General features: G+C 42.1%; 1 protein-coding gene across 1 annotated transcript in view; it reads right to left on the bottom strand.

Annotated features, from left to right (window-relative positions):
- The window catches only part of FAM214B (family with sequence similarity 214 member B), a 2,663,862-nt gene that overhangs the window by 784,490 nt on the left and 1,865,973 nt on the right, over window positions 1-13,399 (bottom strand). The window contains exon 10 of the mRNA XM_044077337.1: window positions 10,762-12,322. Within this exon, the coding sequence (XP_043933272.1) occupies window positions 10,762-12,156 (1,395 nt within the window). The 5' untranslated portion in view covers window positions 12,157-12,322. The remainder of the gene's footprint in view (window positions 1-10,761; window positions 12,323-13,399) is intronic.

Here is a 13,399-nt window from a genome sequence, read left to right as displayed (position 1 = left end):
ACTATCGTTTTGGATCTCTAATTACTGTTTGTAGTTATTAGTTGTTAGTGCCCCTTTTTGGGCTGTGTGTATGTTGTGTGAGTTACTTAGTTACTTAGTTTAAAACAGCTCTTAGTTAATGAGTGTGCTTGAGTTGTGTAATGTCTGAAGACAAGGGTTTAGAAAGTGCCCTGACTGCGGACAGAAAATGTCAGTCACAGATGCCCATGTGCAGTGTGTTTACTTCTTGAGTGAGGTACATCTGCAAGAGTCTTGCAGCATATGTAATTCCTTTTCCACAAGGGTGTTAGCTGAAAGGAAGAGGAAATTGATTGATAGGGGTATCATTAAACACCCCTTTTCTGAGGCATTGTCTGACCAGGATGGAGCCAGTAAATCATCCAAATCTTCTAAGTCTTCCACTGATTCTAGATCCAAGAAAGGAAAGAGGTCAGAAATTGTGGTGACTTCAGCTCCACTACCCTTGGAGCCGACAGTCTGCTCTTTTCAGAACCAGGACACTCCCTTGGAACCGGTTACCAAAAAACCTCCTTCCATATTGCTCCAATCGGCTCCATCTATCCACTCTTCCAGGTCCTCTGTCAGCTTATCTGATCTGGATATGGACCAGCTGGTTCAGAAACTCTTGAAGGCACCAGGCCTAGTTAAATTGCTGTCGGCTCAGACATAACCATCGGAGCTGAAGACCACTACCCTTGAATTGTCTGCTCCTCCTCTGAGCCATATTGGACCTTCGGAGCCAGAGGAGGCCGACCTGATGATCGTGGATCCCTTGGAGCCAACACCTGCTCCAGTGTCGTCAGCTCCATCTGCTCGGACATTCTCAACACCGACCGGGGACTCTAGGAGGCATTTGGACTCCTCCCAGGAGTCTATCACATCGGACACTGACCTGGATGAATCAGAAGAGTCCCCCAGATCCCCCTCTGAGGACATCTCCTTTGCAGAGTTTCTTGACATCCTTAGGCAGAGGGGTGATTGGCAGTCCAAGAGCCCTACTGAGGACGAGTCGGTTCTCCTGAAGGCGTTTGGGTCTCAACCTTCCACCTCTTGGGTATTTCCGCCCTACGATGAGCTTATGGATCAGATCTCTCATAGGGCGTAGGAGTCTCCAGAATCTATGGAACCTGTTCCTCGGAGGCCTAATAAGTTTATTTCAACCCTGTGGATAAGTACTTTTTGACCAAGGGAGTCCCTGTTGATGCCATGGTGGTGGCGGCAGCCAACAAAAAAGAAATGTCTGAGACTTCCTCATCTATCCATCCTCCTAATAGAGAATCTAGGATCATGGATAGATATGGGAAATGCATGTTCAGTTCAGTGACTTTCTCACTCAGATCACTGAACTACCTGACGCACTTTACCAGACTGCAGAGAGATCTCCTTAAGGAGTTGGAAGATACTCTTCAGGGTGCTGTAGCTTCGAGTGTATCCGATAAGATTGCCACAGCTCTCTACACTCAATTCAATAGTCAACTTGTCCATGCGTCTCGTATCTTATGCAGCTGATGGTTCGGGTAGAGCTGCAGGTACAGGAATCGCTCTCTGTAGGCATGCCTGGATGTGACTGTTCCTTCACGGAACCCTTCAAGTCTTCGTTTACTAATACCCCATTTGATGGCTCATCGTTGTTTGGGCCAAAGGTGAAGGTGACTTTAACCAGGTGTGAACAAGAAGGAAACACTCTGTCTGTCGTCGGAGTCCATTTTTCCACCCCCACTCGACCCTTTCCCAAAGGTCAGAGGGGAGGAAAGATGTGGTTTCGAAAAGCTCAAGGAGCTTTTCAAGACACATGTGGAGAGCCCCCCGGCAGGGGAGGGGGTTTCAATGGAAGACGCCGCCCTCACGGCAGAGGGGGTCCGCAACACCAGGGTGACAGAGATCACTTCTCTGGTCAATCCTACCAGCGCTCCTGAAGGGAGGCCCGGCTGTCCTACTCTGGAGGCAGTCAGTGGTCTCTTATCTTTGTACACCAAAGCCTGGCTAAATATAACAAACAACAGTTGGGTACGAAGTATCATCTCCAGGGAGTATTTCATACCATTCTCCACCAAGTCTCTTCCCATCAAAAAAATCCCAGACATTCCACCCAGTCATTTGGGACAAGCAGCAATAGAGGTACGCCAATTGCTAGAAAAAAAGAGTCATCCAGCCAGTCCCAGCAGACCAGACAGGATTTGGAACTTACTCAAGGTTCTTTTTGGTTCCAAAGAAAACAGGGGACTGGAGACCCATTTTGGATCTCAGCAGACTCAGTTTGTGAGAAAAGAGAAGTTCAAATGGTCATGCTACAGTCCATACTCCCCTTGTTGGGGAAGGACAATTGGATGTGCTCGATTGATCTCAAGGATGCGTACCACAACATAAAGATGGCCAGACCATCCAGAGATCACCTGCGTTTCCGGCTGGGAGCCAGTCATTATCAATTCTGAGCTCTGCCCTTTGGTCTCACTACAGCCTCCAGAGTGTTCACCAAGTGCATGGCAATAGTTATGGCTCACCTGAGGCATCTAGGATTCCAGATATTAAAGAACAGAGCACCAGCAGCAGAGGTATTGAAAGTTCTAGGATTGATGGTGGCAGCTATTCTAGCAATCCCCTTAGCAAGGATGCATATGAGAATCCTTCAATGACTTCTATTCATGCAATGGTCTTACCAAGAACTTCCAGTGCATCACATGATCCTGATAAATTCCTGCAAGAAGGATCTTCAGTGGTGGTTGATATCTCTTCATGTCACAATAGGACGTCCTTTCATGCTTCCCCCTCCTGTTGCCTCTGTGACCACAGACGCTTCCCTGATAGGGTGGGGGGGGCTATTTCATGGAAAGACTGCCCAAGGCACATGGACAGATCAAGAATCACATCTGCATATCAATGTCCTGGAGATGAGAGCAGTACTTCTAGTGTTGCAATACTTTCAGGACTCTCTTCCTCTAGGGACAATTGCAATACAGACAGACAGCATGTCAGTGGTCTGGTATCTGAACAAACAAGGTGGGACCAAGTCTTATCACCTTTGCCAAGAAGCCCTCAGAGTATGGCAGTGGGCACTGTCATCCCAGCGCTTTCTGTTGGCAATGCACATCCCGGGCAAATCCAACGTAATAACGGACAGACTGAGCAGGGCAATCTTTTTGACCCACGAATGGTCCCTCAAACAAGAGATTGCGGACAGAATCTTCCTGAAATGGGGCCAGCCTTCCTGTGACCTCTTCGCCAGTCACATGAACAACAAATGCAGAAGCTATTTTGCCCTAATTCCCATGCCAGGTCACTCCCTGAGGGATGCTCTTGTCCATGATTGGCCCCCGGGTCTCCTCTATGCATTTCCACCAATTCCACTGATTTCCAAATTCTTACAGAAAGCAAAGTCACTGGGACGGACAATCATCCTCATAGCCCCTCACTGGCCTCGGCAGATTTGGTTCTCATTTTTTTATCATATTCTGGAAGATCCATGGATCCTGGACCCAGTTCCAGACTTGTTGACACATCCGTCAGGGGATCTTCACCCGTCATTGCAGACATTGAAGCTAACTGCTTGACTGCTCCAATTCCCCGCATAGCCAGGCTCTATAATCTTTCCCATGACACTAGTCATATTTTGTTGGCTTCCCACAAACCTTCCACCAGAAAATTGTATCGTAGTAAGTGGAAGAGATTTTCCATTTGGGCTTCTTTCCACAACATTGACCCTTATCAAGCGCCTTTGTCTTCTATCTTACAATTCTTGACAGAAATCTTCAACAAAGGAGCAGCGGCAGCTACGGTACGAGTACAATTAGCTGCTATATCTAATTTCCATCTAGGAAATGATGGTTTGAACAATATGGCTCACCAATTGTCTAAGGCTTTTCTAAAAGGTTCCTTTCACATAAGGCCTCCAGTGAAGACACCTTATTCCCCCTGGAATTTGAATTTTATGTTATCTCATATCATTCTTCCTCCTTATGAGCCTGCATCATCTTGTGAACTAAAATTCTTGTCATGGAAAACTATCTTCTTAGTAGTTATCACTTCAGCCCGTAGAGTGTCAGAGCTCCAAGCCCTTTCCATCAAACCCCCTTACATGGTCTTCCATACTGACAGGGTATTTCTCAGAACTAATCCATCCTTTCTGCCCAAAGTATGTTCTGAGGTTAACATTAATCAAGTCATTGAGTTACCCATTTTTTTCCCTAATCATACCAACAAATTGGAATATATGTTGCATAAACTAAATGTTCATAGACAACTTAGATTTTATTTGGACAGAACCAAAGACATTAGGAAATCAGATCAGCTCTTTGTGTCTAAGTGGCTGTCGGATTGCATCACCTATACATATGCTTCTCATAGTATGCCATTGTCTAGTAAGGTAAAGGCTCTTTCAACCAGAGCAGTTTCTACCTCATCAGCCTTTCAAGTCAAATTGCCTTTGGATAATATCTGTGCAGCAGCCACCTGGTCTAAACCTCACACTTTTATAACTCATTACAAAGTGGATAAGGCCTCCAGGGACAGGGCTTCATTTGGTACTACAGTTCTGAAGAGTGTACTTCCGTGAGCCACCCAAGATGCTAGGGACGCTACCCGTCGGTGATGAATGAACGGTGAGATTGAACAACTTCACATAAAGAAGTTATGTATTTACCATAAAGTTCCATGTGAGTTGTTCCATCTCGCCTTCATTCTCACGTCCCTCCCTCCTTCCCCCTCCTGGCTGACAGTTGACCTGGAGGTGTCTTCATCCTGGTTTTTCAATGTGTATTCATACTAGGCAGAATTATTATTGTACTTTTACATGGTACACAGCAAACAAGATCTGAGGTAATTCCAGCAGTGCATCATGGGATAAGGGGTGGGGGGTCTCGAGCTACTGGAGAATTTTGAGCTTGCTAGTCGGCCGTGTCGGAGCTGAGGATCGGCTCCGAACCCATTAGTGATGAATGAAGGTGAGATGGAACAACTCACATGGAACGTTATGGTGAGTACATAACTTCTTTTTCTGTCATATTCACAAGATTTAAGTAGAAAAATTAACATTTCTTCATTTAAAGAAATACCTATATTTACGAAATACATATATGAAATCATATATAATGACTCTGACATGGGAAACAGTATTTCAAAATTTTACAACATATTGTAAAACTATAAAACACCCAAAACCTCATATTGGAAATATATAACAAAAGGACATGCAATACAGTTAACTGAAAATATTAAAACAAATATCTTATTTCGATAAAATACACATCTTTTACACAATACTGGAAAGTTTTTAATTGGAAATGCTTGCACAGAGCATTCTTAACCCCAGACAGAATCAGTAAAATTAGTTCTTTCATAAAAGGAATATGTTGGAGATGTGAGCAAGTACACAATGCAGAATGGAACCATATTTTCTTTGTGTTAAACTTAAGCCATTTTGGAATGGTATTAATAACTTTCTACAAGCTTTATTTAATGAATCATTTTATTTAACTAAAGCCAGCTTTAATAATTGGCTTAATTACTGGTGTCATTCTAAGGGGATCCAATGTCTGTCTGTCTGGGATGACATGCTTGACAAGCCACGCTGCTTCGCAAGGGATGGCTTGCACCTGTCACCCCTGGGCTTCCGGATATTGGCAAAGGCTCTTGCCACCCCCATAGTGCCTTTTTTAGGCAAGGCTCAAATGATAAACCTACCGCCCTAGAAAACAAAAATGGAAAAAAACTAAGGGTAATACTGCTCAATGCCAGAAGTCTAAACCTCAAGATGCACGCCCTCGAAGCCCTCCTCAGTATGGAGAACATTGATGTCTGTGCTGTGACTGAAACCTGGTTCAAGGCTCCTGAGAGCACCCCAGCACTATCAGGTTATACCTCATATCATGCGTTCCAGCCCCAAAATCTGGACCGAACCACAAAAGGAGGGGGAGTATCCATATTCATAAAGGATACCCACATCTCCAGGTTAGTGGCAACGCACGAAGCATCGGAGACCATCCAGGTGCAATTAACCATAGGTAAAACTGCCCTACAGTTTGTAGCATGCTACAGACCACCCTCTCAAACTCAGGAAACCCACACAGCCTTCCTGAAGACACTGGAGAGTATGAATGTCTCTCCAAACACCATCATATTGGGTGACTTCAACTACCCAAACATAGACTGGGAACATTACTCAAGCCCCAACACCCTAGCCCAAAGGTTCCTGGAGTTCATAAACTCAAATGCTATGGAACAACTAGTCACCATTCCCACAAGAGGAGAAAATATACTAGACCTGATCATCATAAACATGGGGACAAAATGCTCCACACTGGATGTATATCCCTCATTGGTGAGATCAGACCATAAATTAATCTCACTGGAGATCCACATCCCGCCCCCAACCCCAGCAAAAAAGACCACAGTGAAGAACTTCTCAAAAGCAAACTTCACACTTCTTAAGACTGGAGTGGTATCCTTCAAGCCCCCCGAGCCAGTGGAAACCACAACCCACGCTGCTGAAACCCTTACAAATGCCTTCTACGAGCACCTCCAGGAATGTATGGATCAAGCAATCCCTAATAAAATCAAGACCCTTTCCACCAAAGGCAGGCGCCCGGTCTGGTGGACCCCAGCCATAAACAAACTCTACAACAAGAGGAGAAAGCTACTACATGACAGAGCAAAATCCCTAAAAGGGAAGGCATCTCTGATCAATACTAGCAAAAACTACGATCACTCATAAAATCATCCAAGGCCAACTTTGAGAGAAAAATCGCTAAAGACACAAAAGACAATCATAAGGCCTTCTTTAGTTATGTTAGAAACCTGGGTGGAAACTCCCAGATATGCTCAGAATTAGTCCAAAATGATACAAAAATCACTGAACCCACAGACATTGCCAACATACTGGCAGACAGGTTCAGTGCAAATCCCAAAAGGAGAAATATCTATCCCACCTGAGTCTAGCCTCCCAAACATCTCAGATGCCCAGGTGAGAGCTGCTCTCTCTAAAGCAAAAAACACAGCATCAATGGGACTGGACGGTGTCCCCAGCTGTGTGCTACACAAACTCAATGAGGAACTAAACCCACACATAAGGCTGCTGTTTAATCTTAGCCTTACTACAGGATACGTACCCAAAGAATGGCGTACGGCAACTGTGGTCCCACTCCACAAAGGCGGTGCTTCTACGGACCCTGGAAATTACCGCCCCATAAGCTTGACGAGCCTTGTCTGCAAAGCTATGGAGAGGATCATAATGGAACTCATAAATAAAGACATTGGGGACCTACAGACACTGGATCCTACCCAATTTGTCAAGGGCAGATCCTGCCTCTTGAACTTGGTCAACTTTTTCGAAACAGTCACTAAGGCCATTGATGAGGGTAAGGCAGATCACACAGCCTACCTTGACCTAGCAAAAGTGTTCGACACAATATCCCACTCGGGCATCATAGAAAAGCTCACCAGCTTAGATGTAAACCCATATGTCACAAGATGGGTTGCAAACTGGCTCAAGGACAGAACCCACAGGGTTAGAGTTGCTGGTGCCATGTCAGACTCTAAGCCAGTCACGAGCGGTGTCCCACAGGGCTCAGTCCTGGGCCCCCTCTTGTTCGGCATTTATTTTTCTGAAGTGCAGACAAACATAAGGGGATTGTGGCTGACAAAATTTGCAGATGACTGCAAACTGGGCACCATAATTGACACTCCATCAGACACAGACATCCTCCAGAGAGGTCTCATAGAAATGGATAACTGGTGCCAGAGCCATGGCCTTAAGCTAAATGCCAAAAAATGTATAGTCATACCCTTTGGGAAAAACAAGGTAACCCCTAATTACCACATAGGTGGTAATCCATTAAACACGGAAGAAGTTATCAGGGACCTGGGGACCCAAGTTGACAGTAACCTCTCTTTTGACACTCACATTGCCAAAGTGGTTAGGAAGACCTTCTACATTGCCCACCTGATCATGAAGGGATTCACATCCAGATCAGGAGAGGTCATTGTACCCCTGTACTCTTCACTTATCAGACCAATGATTGAGTACAACGCCCCATTCGAATGTACCTTACCCGACACCTGCAGCAGTTGGAAAGACCCCAAAAGTTCCTCACCAAAAGGATAAAGGGGCTCAAACATATGTCATACGCTGCCCGACTGAAGAAACTCCAGCTCTATTCAGTCGCATACCGCCTGCTCAGAGGTGATCTGTGCCTGACATACAAGGCCATGTCCAACCCGGAATTAATGGACATGCTCCACCTCAAAAAATCCAAATCCACCAGAGCCACGAGAGCAAGAGACTTAAACCTCAACACGGATATAAATAGGACGTGCTGGAGGGACAGATTCATCACCCAGAGACTCCCTACACTATGGAACAGAATCCCAGTCCATGTGAGGCAGAGCCCCTCACTGACTCTGTTCAAGAGAAATCTTGACGAGTGGATGGGAGATCGTAGGTTTACCCCGGGAATCATCTCTGTGTCACTGCTGGACAGAGGCTCAGCAAACTAATGGGTATAGTATTCTCACCCTAAGGGGTGGTGAAAGCCACACACACTCTGGCTAGGCTTATAAATGCCCTAGGGCAGATAGCCTAGTATGAACCTATGAACCTATTATTAAATGTGAACGAAGATCCTCATTTGAATCGGTCAAACATGTATCTAGTATGGACTATACTTGCAATTTCAAGGAAGTGTATAACAAGAAGATGGAATACAAACACAACACCAACTATGGAAGACTTTTACAGCCTACTGAAGACTACAGCATTATTGGAAATTAAAATTAAAGAACTAAGAATTTATCCAAAGCCATATATCAACAACTCTTGGGGAAAAGTCTTATCGTTGACTGACACTATACAATAATTGATCAGACACACTGATAATGGATTGGACATACTTATAAAGTAACTGTATACATTAAGATCTGTTACAGTGTCAGGCTAATGTAAATAGTGTACATAGTTATTTAAGATGTTATGTATAAATGCTATGGAATTCATTCAAATGTATTTGAAAAATAAAACTTTTTGAGAGAATGCTGACAAGACAAAACATAGACAAAGGTAAAGCAATTGGTATTAGGTCTGGGAATGTGTTTATGCAAGTGGGTTACAGTTAGGTACAGGGATAGCTCTAGTATGGTGCATGCTTGTTGGAGCAGGTTTTTAAGTCTGAGCCTGTGTTATGCAGTAATAGTGTTAGCCCACTCCCCCCACGCCACCTTATTAATGTGTGCTAAACTTAGCCATTCCCTTATACTTAATCGTGTACCTTACCTTAGGAAAAACAGATTTCATAACAATATCACTATTCAAAAAACACATTCAACGATACTGGTTTGGTTTATTTATATTTTGTTTAATTTAATGTATTTTTGTATAAACTGACCACAGTAGTACAGTGTTTGCCTGTTTTTGCTATCAATTTAATGTGGATTATGTCTGTATTTTGCTTGTTTGCATTTTGATGAGTCATTATATATATATATATATATATATATATATATATATATATATATATATATATATATAGGTCTACTTCATAAGATCGACAGACCATTTGATCGACATTCATTTGGTCGACAACCAGTATACAAGGCACTTAACAGGGATTTGCCCCCCTCCCCAATGTTGTGCGACCCTAGAGTTGATATATATATAGTTAGGAGCTGTCGACCAAATGAATGTCGATCACATGGTCTGTCAATCTTTTGAAGTAGACCCATATGTATATATATATATATATATATATATATATATATATATATATATATATATATATATATAAAGAGAGAGAGAGAGACAGAGGGAGAGTATCAAGACTTCTGGCTAACAAAGTTTGCAAATGTCTGCAAACTAAGTAACCCTCTAACACCCAAACATTCCAAAATGAACTCTTTATAGTAAACTCTTGGTGTACTAAAAATGGCCTCAAACTAAATGCTAAAATGTGTGGTATCATCACTTTTGGTAGACAATCTCTCCCCTCATCATACCGTATAGACAACACACTACTACAATCCAAACATTTAGTCAAGGGCCCAGGAAGTTGGGTTTACATCTCTTCCTTAAAATGCAACCTAGATGCGATGGGTATCCACAAATTTATTCCAAGACTGACTGATGTAGCCCTCCTGCAGAAAGCAGGTATAACATGAGGGAAGGTACTGCCACAGCATGAATGTTCAGAAGACTTGGTGGTCTTAGAATATCTATGAAATATATGGCACTCTGGCTTTCTTCCCCTTTGAAACGTGACTCCCTCTTCCAAGTTAACTCTCCACATAAACAACGTTAACACATTTTTTTCTTCTTCACAGCCTAAAATTTCATCATTTTGTTGGCCACACAAGTTTAATGCTGCAGCTCACCTTCAATGAAATTAAACATCTGGCACTGACAATTAATTTCTTATTATTTAATATGTAAAATAGGCTCTCTAAGCCCAAAGCAGCTCTCTGGAAATAATCATTCAAGAAAGTAGTGTTTGTAACTTTTTTTGCTGAGTTAGGAGCAGTTTTAAGTTAGAGTTCTGAGCTGTAGTTGACTAAACACCTTTTCTTCTTTATTTTGGAAAATACTAGTACAAACAATAACTAAAAAGTGCTAATCAGACAAACAGAAATAGCTGCTCTCTTTTGCCACTATAAAATAGTTACTAATTTAACTGACAAGTTCAGAAATTCCCTGCTATTTGGTCTATAACCAGATAGATCAATGGATGCATCCCATTATGCTTTTCGTGACAAGCACAGCAACAAAATGTGTACCATACATACCTTTGCTGTTTCTCTTGCAGACGGCAGCAGATGGTTCCAGAATGGTGCACCTTTGGCATCAGTGCTTCTACAAGAAACAGGGACTAACTGTGAAAACTGAACCCTGTTCTTCTTTGCTGGAGAAGGACCTTCATCTTCTGAGCATGAGTCAGCCAAATCGCTAGAAGGGAGTAGTTTGCGTTTCACTGGGCAGCCTACAGGAATGGAAATAAGCTGCTTATTGGTCACTGGTGTCTTTTCTGAGGAAGCTAATCCATTGCATACTGAACTCTGACCATGCATTCCTTCCGCAACTCGTGTGGAGGTTTCTTTTTCAATATAAGATGCTAACAATTCCCCATTTTCCAGTGAACTACTTAGACCTAAACTTATGTTTTCCACATCAACACTCTTGCATTGTCCCAGGCCTCCATCTTTGTTCAGACTTAATTCCATTAAGTTTTTTTGTGCAATTTTATTAAAATCAACTTCTGTCACGCTTGTACAAGTAGTCTTTGCAGATAGTATGCCTCCTTTTAAGCTACAGTCTCTCATACCGTCAGCTTGATTACCGAATAATATACCTTGCTTAGAACAAACATTATTTCTAGTGTCATCTAGTTTTTTACTTGATGCCAACCCACAGCCATTACTGTCTATGCAGATGTGCTCTCTAACAGATGTGCTGCCAAGGAAAATGTGCTGACTCATGGATGGTATCATCTCTTCTGTCAAGCAGGAAGAAAAACTCTCTTTTTGCTGGTTAATGTGCAAAGTGCTACAAGAAATGTGCTGACTTAATAATGCTGCTTCATGATGCTCACTGTCTTGAGCTATGTCTCTGGAACTTTTAAGCTGTGGCATACTAATATCTTTGCCCTCAACCCAGCTCTGCTGATTCTCACACCCAAGTTCAGTCACATGTAAGCCACTATGGCAGAAATGTTGAGCAGAACCAGGGACTGACATCTCCTCTTCTAAAGATTCATCTTTGTGCAAATCAGTACGATCACAAGCCCTTGAAGAAAACACACCAGAAGTTTCACAGTCACTTTCATGATAAGTTCTCTTATTAGCTCTTTTCAGCATAGATGTATGTGCACTCTCCAATAAAACTTTCTTCAGATTTTGGTTTGTCTCTACAGTGTACTCTGACAAGCCTTTCTTAAAGCACTCTCCACTGATGTTTCTAGGCTCGAATTGTGAAGAATGTGAGAAAATAGAAAGTTGGTAGACTTGCTGGGATTCACTCTCACTCTTGTATCCAATTAGAAGTCTGCATTCAGGTAAAGGGTGAGAGTCAGATGCACTTTCAGAGCTTGGGAGAGGAACATAACCCTCAGCATGGCCAGACACCTGCTGTAGGGAGTTCGTGCCTTGCTCTTTCAAACAGGTTTCTGGATGTATGTGCCTCATTGACTCGGGATGGCTATTCCCACCAAAAGAGAGTGGGATAATAATTTAAAATAAAGTGCACTGAATATGAGATTCTTTTTTTTTTGTTTGTAAAAGACACTGATGTCTTTCTCTCTCATGAAGTTGCAATAGTTCCTCTAAACCTGAATCTGCAGCAGCACTGCATCTGAAAGACAAAAAGTGCAGAGTTAGGGATATATCAAACCTTAGGGTAATTAGTAGTCAAGCAGAATTCTTTTGCTACAAATATTAAGGACAAACAGCTTTGTAATACAAAAAGACAATGTACTGGATGCTGTATTTATTGTGGATGTAATAAATAACCTATATGCATGTTACACAAGCTACCAGAACATAACAAAATTATAAGGAAGAATCTGTTATAGAAATGTAAAATAAAGCAAAAAAAATTTTTAAATACATCTATCAAAGAATGTATTTCTTCTGTGGTGATATCATACACAGAGTTAAATTCCAAGTATAAAACATTTAGTACGCAAACAGTTCATGTACAACATATGTGAGAAGCAGACATTAGATATAACTTATAAGACATGGATAAGGAGAATTATAGCACATTAGGAATAAACAAAATTGAGGTAAGGAGTGAGAAACATAATTTGGTAGGTATGTAACAGCTGAAGCCAGAGAACTTGCAAACTCCACACAAATAGTGATTAGAAGGGACTGAACCACAAAAAACTCACCTACAAAACTTGTGGAAGGAAAAATGTACCCACTTCCAAAATGGCTCCACATTGATCAACATGTTGATTAGAACTCTCCCAATGCAAAAATTGAGAAATTATTAAAAAGCCAGTAAAATTTACCAGTGTGGGTAAAATTGAATTACTGGCTAGTAATTACACTGTCTGGATGCCAGCAAAGAATAATTTTGGAGAAAATAAGGAACAATCAACAAAAAAGGACAAGAAACAGCTCTGGTTGGGAATAATCTTGCAGTTTTTCAGTATAAAAGTGGTTAAGGTATTAGCTTTGGTACAGGACATGTCGTAAGTAACTTAGACAAAAAGATCAGTCAAACACACTTGGATTTATTTAAAATAATTGAAGCACATAGGTTCATAGGTTAAGATTAAGCAAACTGTCCTGAAGGGGCATTTTAAGCCTAGCAAGTATATTTAGGTCAGAATCAAACCCTGGAGCTTGTGTCTATGAGGTGAAGACCTTAATCATTATGCCAAATCCACCCAGTATACAAGCTCAAAAGGCTGGAAAAATA

Source organism: Protopterus annectens, chromosome 1.part1 (assembly GCF_019279795.1).
Source record: "Protopterus annectens isolate FY-2018-M chromosome 1.part1, PAN1.0, whole genome shotgun sequence".
Classification (NCBI taxonomy): domain Eukaryota; kingdom Metazoa; phylum Chordata; order Ceratodontiformes; family Protopteridae; genus Protopterus; species Protopterus annectens.
This window is presented reverse-complemented; position numbering and strand designations above follow the sequence as displayed.